We start from the raw sequence: 9979 nt of genomic DNA, 5'->3' as shown, positions 1-9979 counted from the left end.
AGTGAAATGCTGAGAAAGATTTTGAAACTTCGGACTTTCAAACATTGTGTCAATACATCCACTTTTAAAAGGATACATTTTACCACTGCCCCAAAAGTCAGAGGGCTCATTTTAAAGAGGTACAGCAGATTCCTTTTTTTTTTGTTTTGCCTTTTTTTGCTATCCTGTTCTCTTTCAGTCTGTAGGATAGTGGTAGTGTGCTTTCCAAAGGCAGAGATGCTGTCCTGCCTTCAGTTCCCAAGTTCATGATTTCTGGCTTACTGGTGGATCCAAACACTTCTGATCAGTTCTGCAACCTCTCATGGCATTTGTGGAGACACGAAGAGTCATGCAGCCTTAGATCAAAACTACACTTGGCAACCGACAGATTCCAAAGAATTTTAATTGCCGTAAGCRCAATAAAACTTCACAGCTGGACTGTTTTCATAGAATCTTCGAAACACCAAAGTTTTCAGATGTGAAAGTTAAGAGATTTTTCTGCCCTCTTTTTGGATAGTTTGYGAACAGAATAGCATCCATTTGCTGGATGGTTTCTATTGTTATCAGAATACAGTTATTTTAAAGAGAAAGCATACTGAATCTGTCTTTTTGGTTCATCCCTTACTGTCTCTGAATTACACAACTTACGTAGTGAAATGTCTTTCAAAGAAAGAGCTTCGGTAGCATGGAAATAAGAATGGACCAGGCATTGCTCTGTTTCTGTGATTTCACAAATTGTCTCAAAAATTTCAGTCATGTCATGAAACAATCAAAATGATAGAAGAATCAAAATGATAGAAAAGGAATAATGATTAAAAAATGAACTCCATTTGCAATTTTTCACCCGCTTTTGATTTGTTGCTTTTCTCCATGTGGAACAGGCATAGCTTTGTAAAGTGCTTTGAGATACTTCACACTATATTACTAGAAATTGCTTTTAAGTCCTGTAAATCAGAAAAAAAATGCAATGAAATTCAAGAGAAAAAGAACTTAGCTTTATGAAATGGTAGATGGCATTCGGATTGCTTTTTATCAAAGACTTAGCAGCTAAAGTAGCCAAAAGYCAAACAGCTCAAGAAAAAGCTGTATATGAGTTGCTGAACAGCAAAATTACTCAATGAGATAGCTTTTTAAGTAGCATTATGTGTTTTCCATTCTCTAGATAGTGAAGTTACAGTTCAACAGTAAGTAACTGGATTCAGTTCAGGAGATAACCAGGTTTCRTGATTTGTCTTAAGTGAGAATTCAGAGTAGACGATAATCTTCTGCTTATGAACTCTGTTAATGTAATTGAGAAACCTAAATCAAACTTAAATATTTGAGGTTTTCATGCTTCAAAAAATGGAAATCAAGGTATTCTTGTTCCTGGACGTAAGGAGCCCCCTCTAACAGAAGCTTCTGGCATCTCTCTTTTGTCATTTCTACTCTTTCTTCACTTRCAGTCAAGAGGGGTAATGGTAATGAAAGCTTCTAATCACATAAAACTTTTATTTCACCACTTCCAGCAGTAGGCCTTTTTTTTCTACCAGCTTTGACTCCCATTTAAATGAACTTCTTAATCATAATATTATAAATCTATCACTGGTGTAATTACTCTTTATCCAGTATTAAAGCTATGAGTGGGTGGGTGACAGTTACAGTTCTGCATTTTCCTTGAAGTCATTTCAACATAACTCTAGGAGACATTTGAGAGGTATGTTAAAAATATTTTTGAATTTCCTTCACWGTAGGAAAAAAAAAAATTGTGTGCACCTTGGCCTACTGCCCAAAAACTCAAGAGGAGAAGGAAAGGCTATATACCGCACATTCATTACATTTTGGAGRGAGTATACATCCTGATGCTTAACTTCCATGCCAGACAATAAAGGTAGAAAATCTTTTTTCAAAATAATCACAACTTAGACTAGTTCTGCTCCCTATATTTAAGTAATTAAAAAATAATAAAACCTAACCTGAATTCAGAGATGATGTTCTATTTGTTCACACACTGAAAGAGAAATTTTCCAAGCTTTTTCTTCAAACTATGTCCCACAGTTGTAAGCTGGGTAAGGAATAAAAGAATCTAAAAATGTTAAAGTCAGGACAGCATTGTCATTTGAGGGCTTCCCTCTGCTCTCCTTGAAGCTATTTGCAATGCCTTGTTTGATCACAGAAATTGCATTGAGAAGTCTCACTCTTAGTAAGCATATATTTCTTCCTAACTGGAAATGGTGAAGTTTTGCATTCTTTGAATGTTAATTAGAGTAGTTTTTCAAACTCCATGTCATGCTATGTGTGTTCACATCAACTTTCCTAACAATAAAAATATTTAAATTTATTTAAATAATTTACATTTATTTATTATAAAATAGACCAAAAGATCCAACTGCAATCTCMTTTTCAGGCTGGATCAAGATCATTACAAATGCAACTATTTCTGGGTTAGTTGGCTATGTATCTTCTTCTCTGCATAATTCAGTTGATTAATGAGAAAAAAAAATGAAGGTTCTTTTTTTGCCAAAGTTTGTCAGGAAAACAGGGTAAATTTATAAAGTCACGGAATCATAACAATTGCAGTAACTGTGCTGCAACAGGCTTGCTGTCATCATGAGAGCAGATCAAGTAATCCTATAAATAGGAGATGTTTGATCTCCCCTTAATCCCTCATCGGTGCAGGAGTATCTTTAGCGTACTTCACCTACTTCAGCTCCTACTATTGACATTACTTCCTATAGGAAACTATTCAACAGATTGGATCTTTCCTTACTGGAAAATACTTTCTTGCATTTCAACCTAAAAATTCCAGCACCGTTTTGTTACCCAGATATGGTGCTATGTTTTCAAATACCATTTTTAGACACACAAGTAAGCCTCAGGGAACCCCAGTCGGCAGTCTTTTTGATCTTCATAACTATATAATTATTTTCATATCTGAATGCATTGCACTTAAGGAAAAAGCTGTGGTTTTTGTGTGYGTTTTTTTGTTTGTTTTTTTTTCCCCCATGGACACACTGTTAACGACAAATTTGCCAGCTTTGATAGGCTAGAAGCGATTTTAGAAGAGGGCTCATCCTGTAAGCCCAATTCTGGCTTCAGTTCAACTAGCTTTGGCAAAGGAAAAAAACAAAAAACAAAACACCCCAAAACATAGCCATCAGATATGTATATAGACAGAAACAGAAAGTGTACCAACAAGAAGTCCAGCTTCCTATTTTTGGAACCTAGCTGTATAGAGCCGACATCCTCAGCATAATTTCAACAACAAATGAAGTAGGGATTTTCGGAAGGATATTGCGATAGGTAACACCCCATTCTTTTTTTCCACAGGAATATTCTTTTATACTGGTGTAATGAGACAAAACAGTCTGTAAATGAGCATGTGTATCAGAACACAAGAAGGTAATTATCACCGGCAGGTCCAGCAGTGGGGTTAAGAGGGAAAAAGCACAAACAACTGTATGAGTAGAAAAGCATTCCCCTTACTATTTCTGTTTACAAAAAGTGGTAATGTCCTAAGTAAAAGATATGTGCCTTATTTTTTAATCTGCCTTGCTGAATTTTAACTGATGGACAAAGATGTATCGAGAATAATGGTGCAATTTCCCAGGCACAAATTGTCACTTTCAATTTCTTGACTTTTTACCTTTTTTCCCCACATTTTCTTGATTGAGACTGTACAAACAGGCTCATGGAAACATTGCCTGGAAAAGCAGAACCTTGCTCAACCATTATTGTATCTCAGAATTAGCCATCTTTTACTGCTGCATGTACTGACTTTTTTCCTTCAGATCATGTAAAAGCTACTTCAAATAGGGAGCCTGCCTTTTAATAGGCAAACATTAATTTCTTCTGTGAGGGTTTTTCTTGGCTTTATTGGGAGTAAGAATACATGCAAGATCTGAAACAATTAAGATCAACATCTCTACTATCTGTAAGTTGGAAATTCACATTTATTAATTTCTTCATGAGAGTCCAGTTCAATAATGCTTCTTTCATTCTTATTTTTCTGAGCTGTATAAGAATAAAATCTTGTTTCATTATGATTTTGAAGCAATTTAAACAAAAAAACCTCCTAATATTCTGCACAAAAGCACCAGCCAGAGCAGTCTCAAGAGCCAGAGATTTTCCAGAGAGCATTTATTTCAATTTTCCTCTAGATTCTTCTTATGATTCTTCAGATGCTTCTTAGACAAATATTTAGTGGTAGCTCTCAAATGTACCATTAGAAGGTTAAAATAAGCTCTTATTTGTAAAACAGCAAATGAAAAGGCAGCAGGGCAACATTTTCTCTTAGTAATTGTATGTTTGATAGAAAAAAACAAAGTAACTTGCAAAGGAACAGGATTTATGTATGTGTAATAAAAATAAAACAGGACATGCTCTTTAGCAAGACGCTTACTGCAAAATGTTTCACCATGCTCAGTTAAGTCCCTCCAAGTTTCAAGATAAAAGAATTATCAAGAGCTTAAATTATATTTTTAAAATAACTCTGCCAAGGATTTTTGGCCCAGAATCCAAAGTATTAGAATTTGATATTTTGAATATGGAATGCCTCCTTCATTTTTTTCCAGATAGACACTGTGCCTATAAAAGCAGTAAGTTCAATGAAGATGAAAGGCAGTAAACAGAAATGAAATATACTCTCATGCAGAGCTTCTAATACTTGGAACCCACCACTTCAGGACATCAGTGAAGCCAAGAATTTAAGTTTCAGGTCATAAATGGACAAACGTGATAAGAATATCCATGAAGAAAGAAACCCCACACGGAAAAGTTTGGGAAAGTTTTTACTCCAAGTGAAAACAGCTTAACTTCTTCAAATATCATTGTTTACAAAAGGCAGTATTATTCTGTAGGTTGAGATTCAGACCTAAGGCTGAATAAGAACAGCGTCTTTGGAAAGGCAAAACCTGGTAGTCAAGAAAATTTACCACAACATATGGTTATCAGAAGACATTTTACTGCCAGCCAGTACAAAATTAATGCTCTCATTCCCCAATGTCTCATTTTAAAGCTAAAGCTTTTTCTTCACCACTTTTAAAAACTCGTAAAGATAGCATTATAAAAAATTAAAACAAAACAAGAAAAATTGCAACAATAAATTAAGARAAGTGGAGGATGAGAAGAGAAGACAACTCACCTAGGAGAAAACATGTTAGGAGCAACAGAAAAGTTCTAAACTGGAATCAAAGTATGTTTTGCTTCCAAGAGAAGTTTGGGTTTTTTGCACATGAAATAAAATAGCAGCAAAGAAAAAAGATAAATACAAGTGCACACATGTCCCACTGGAACTTGTTTCTATTAACCAAAACAGTAGTACTCATCAGAATCAATTTTGGGATGCTTATGCAGGGGCTGTGAGTCTTCTAGAATAGAAGAATCACTGAACTGGTCCATATCTGAGGGAGTCTGGTGACCAGGTACATCATCCACTAAAGTGTCCAAATAACTCCCCACTGATATTCCATCTAGTCCATCACTACAGTCTTGTAAACTGTTGCAGCTGCCCTGGAGAGATGTGTCCTGACTTTCCAGCAAGCTGCACAGGCTGCCACTCAAACTGCTACCTCTGCTGGCAATAGCCTTCTCTTCAATCATCCACTTGATCGACTCAATACTTTCATTGATGATGAGTAGCTGGCGCATAAGCTTGACATCAGTGGCTCGGAGATTAACCTGCAAGGCAGAAGTGATTAAAACTGTTACCCGTTCTTCTAAATCAAACTTTAAATAGCAGGCTGGATGCAATGGAGGGGTTAAAAAAAGAAAGAGTACTTTACATGTCTAGAACAAATCTATTCAAATAATTAGTTTAAAAAAATAAAAATTTTCTTATATTATACTTTCAGTAAAGTTCAAGTAGGAACCTGATCAGACTACATGTTTCATTAATATTGTATTTATTTTATACYAGTCAGCTACAGGACTTGTGCAAACACTGGTACAATGCTATTGAATGAAAAACTCAGCTACTATCACCACTCTTTGGAGTAGCCTTTTACTACTGGGAGAAACAAGATACAAACCCGTTTTGGTTACAATTACTGTCAGCTATTTAGCAGACCCAGGCAGCATTCACTCCAAATTCTCCATATTATGGCTACTTGGATAATAAATAATTTTCAGGTGTGCATGATCTGGAAGAAGGATTGTGGCGCTTTAACATTAGTCAAACTACACTCAAGTTTATGTTGCAAGTTGCAGTATATATATCTGAGAGTGCGTGTATATAAAATCAATTTACTGAAACCATAAATTTCAAATTATTTAAACTCAGATTAGACGGAAGTTATGATTTTACAGTCAAAAATTTATTAGATTAACACAAAGACTGACAATCTGAAAGACATAACTGAATAAAAAATGCACAGTAAGCATAGAGTCCTACATTGCAACTTAATTGTGCTGGCTGATGCACACACACAGAAATTTTTATGGTAAGGCATAGTGGATTATTACAAAGCTGCATTTTACAGGACTATCTAAGTAAACGGTCTGTGTTTTAGTTAATAGACAAACTTAACAAGGTACGGTTTTACTCAAATTTCCACAGTGAGATGATATATAAAGGTGAAGCCTCAGTGTTTTATTTGTTGCTTTACACCTGAAATAGGGTGATTGCTGGCAAAGAAATGTTGTGGAACCTCCTATTTACCACATGAAACAAGAGAAAATACTGAAAAGGTAATCAGAGAAAACTGAAGATGATTCAAGGTTTGCCCACATGGTCAGCTGAAGCCAGCAAGAAGCTACTGCCATCCATAATGCAAGCCTGTGAAAAAAAATTAGCTCTTCTTTGGAAGCTGTTCAGTCATACAAGTGTGTCTGAACTGAATCCTGATGAGATAATGCTAGTTTGTGACAATCAAGTCTGTAGCCCTTTCTGCTAGCACCTCAGAACTGTCTGACATGACAACAGACACTCTTCTAGTCTCATTTCAGAAGGCAAACTAGGCCTAGATGAATAGTTTTGGCATAGTAGCAATATTGCACATGCATATTTAAAACTGCTGGGAAAAGGTCCCATTTATTTCAAATGAACAACTCATGGAGATACTACATGTAGTGTTACTTGTGACATATTCTGTCACATGTTCTGATGTCTTTTAATTGTAGTAATCAAGATACTGCACAGAGATTTCATGCTAATTAAACTCACTTAGCAAATGTATTTAGGAAATATTTTCATTTTTATATAATTTGAAGGTATTTCTCTACAAAAATCTGTGTGCCACAATGTCTGATATATAGACATATATCAAATACCTTTCTTCCATAGGGGACTAATGTCTTAACTTTCAGATTATTAATTCAAAAAAAGACACGACAGTATATCCAAAATTTAAATTTTTCACTCAACTGAGAAATAAGGGAGAAAGCAAATAAGATCTGTTTTGCCACACAATAGACATGTTATTCTCTTCTGCACATCCATAAGTATTATACAGAAATATAGCATCTGTATTGTTCATAATGGACTGGAATGAAATCTGTATTCTGAGAAAGCAAGTGCTCTACCTTGTTTTGCCAAGAGTACTATTTGGACATGATTCTTTCCATACTTTAATGCCAAATTCTTCTCAATATCTTAAGTTATGCAGACCTGACACAGATGTTAAAAAATTATTTATTGTTTGTTAGATACTATAGAAGATATTTCAAGCTTTGCTAGTACCAGACTGTTTAGCTACCTCTTACATGTATTCCCAATCTCCTCTCCTAGTCCCAGAAATAACTTCTGAATTATCCTCATTCCAGAATCATAGGATTTAACTTAGCTGATTTGGTATTGTGCAAAATAGCATTACCACTCATGGTTTTAATAAATCTGCCAATCTATTATTGTTTCAGATGTGAGGTTTAGAAAACGCATCGACCATTTCCCAACCCTCCTGCTCAAGCCTCCTCCTCTACTCCTATCCATAAATCACTATACACCATTTGCTCAGCAACTAGGCTGCTATTGTGACAGCAGCAAATTACCCCACTTCTCAATTGCAACTACTGTATAGACTTCAGCAACTTGAGTATGTGCAAGTTTGGGAACAGCAATTTCCCAAAAGGCTGATTAAGGATATGCTTAACAGACAGCACCAACAAGCYGCTAATGAAGTGGTCACTTTTAGATAAAGTGGACAACTCATGTATTTCAGATTCAGTACACAGGAAACCATTTCTTGCTCTAAATACACCCACAGCTCCAGAATTTGTGCAGAACAGCCTTATTATGAGTAATTCTTTGCATTCCTGCTGACTTGGGTCGTCCTTTTCCATGCTATCATTTAGTAACAAGTCTCTTACAAACAGTGTGCTTTTCCTAAAGCAAACACTAAAAAGTGGTCCACCAAGTGTCATCTTTAACAAGGTTGACTTCGTCTGCTTCATAACATAAAAATGTTACTATGGCATTTCTTGCCTCTTATCTACTTCATTCCAGAGGCAATCACATTAGTGTCTGCTCACTTGTGCAGCTGCAACCAGTGTAACTGTTGGGGAAGATGATCCAATTAAAGTGACTGAACACAATATAAGCTCATCATGTTTGACAGCTCCRTTTGTTGTGCACAGTAACAGGTGCATTTCAGAAATAATAAGAGTGATTCATGTCTAATATAGGTATTGCAGAACAGTTTTCACAGCTGCTTTTTTGAGTTAAAAGTAGAGCACAGCACCACTACAGGGAAGGTATGTGTGAATATGCATCAGTTCTCAGCACAAACTTGTGTCATACAGTGGAAAGGACTTTTGATGAGACAAAAAAAAAAATTCTGGTTACAGGCTAGCTTTTATATCCTGCAGCTTTTAGTTTTTGTAGTCACAACAGTGCAGACCCCCAGTAAGCATCTTAAATGTTTCACAGTAAGCAGCTAATCATGCAAGAGGAATAATGAAACTGCAGTAGTAGTAAGCATCTTTCTTTTGAATAATACAAAGTTTGGTAGCACAGTTGTACAAAACAGATTAGTTTTCAGGCACAACGAAATCTTCAGTCTGGACAGGATGGCAGGCCTAAAAGCTTGCTAATGCTTCCCTCCCTTCCCCCTCTTATACTGGCTGTTCTAACAAGATATTTCTACCCCTACCACCATAAGCCTTCCTTATAGTCTTATATAATCACAGCTGCAATACCATTATCATATGTTCAAGTCATCACATGACACTAACACAGAATTTATACATACACATATACATGTGCACACATATGTACTTACCTACACAGAGGTATTCCAAGTTATTTCTACATGTAAAACATTTCCAAGAAGAACTTGATTAGGTTATCCATCTTGGAATAAAATTCTTAATGATTAGAGCTGTTAACACAGACAATTATCACTTCCTGACTGTCACCTAAAACAGCCAACACATTAGTTGTCCTACCTTGGTCACTATCCTTTTGGATCAAAGTTGTACTTTATCTGTTCAGACCATGGGCAGAATGGACTTGTGTTTTCTTATTCTGTTCTACAGACAACTTCCAACTAGCTTAAAAGACAGTGGGTCCTCTTCCCCTCCAAAAGTGACAGAGTTAAAAATTCCATTCAATATAACCTTTTAATCTGTCAAAGATGTCTGCAACACTAGTTCCTTTCTGTAGCTTGCTTTCTTTTAGATTCCTAGGATCACATGATTTCTTTCTCTTYTTTTAACTACAGGAAATCTGCAGGGATATTAACGGTAACTATAAAATGTGGTCTGCGGAAAAGATATTCCTAAGTTTATGTAAAACATATTAGCTTCATTTTTTCCTCAACACCTGTACRTGTGTGATGTAACATGCCCAATAGTAAAAGGAAAGGAAATGAACAAGCTTGTATAGCAAAATATTTCCTTCACGACAAATCGTTTAGCCAGAGCACAGTGAAATAAGTCACTGAAAGACAGGAAACTTAAGCTTGCAGTCTAATGGATTCAGGGAGTGATTTAATTTATTTAGCTCAGACAGGATACACTGCATAGTATCCCCAGTGGATATCCACACTGTCATATGAGCAAGGAATCCCAACACCGATCTAGGGTTGGT

General features: G+C 35.9%; 1 protein-coding gene across 1 annotated transcript; it reads right to left on the bottom strand.

Annotated features, from left to right (window-relative positions):
- Positions 1-5028: 5028 nt before the first annotated feature.
- Positions 5029-7711, bottom strand: LURAP1L (leucine rich adaptor protein 1 like). The gene is made up of 2 exons (XM_026083599.1): positions 7657-7711; positions 5029-5696 (listed from the first exon to the last, which is right to left on the bottom strand). Exons 1-2 carry the CDS (start codon positions 7709-7711, stop codon positions 5260-5262), a joined length of 492 nt encoding a protein of 163 aa, XP_025939384.1. The 3' UTR covers positions 5029-5259.
- Positions 7712-9979: the final 2268 nt, after the last annotated feature.

The sequence above is a fragment of the Apteryx rowi genome, unplaced genomic scaffold (genome assembly GCF_003343035.1).
Source record: "Apteryx rowi isolate R43461 unplaced genomic scaffold, aptRow1 scaffold_61, whole genome shotgun sequence".
NCBI lineage: Eukaryota > Metazoa > Chordata > Aves > Apterygiformes > Apterygidae > Apteryx > Apteryx rowi.
This window is presented reverse-complemented; position numbering and strand designations above follow the sequence as displayed.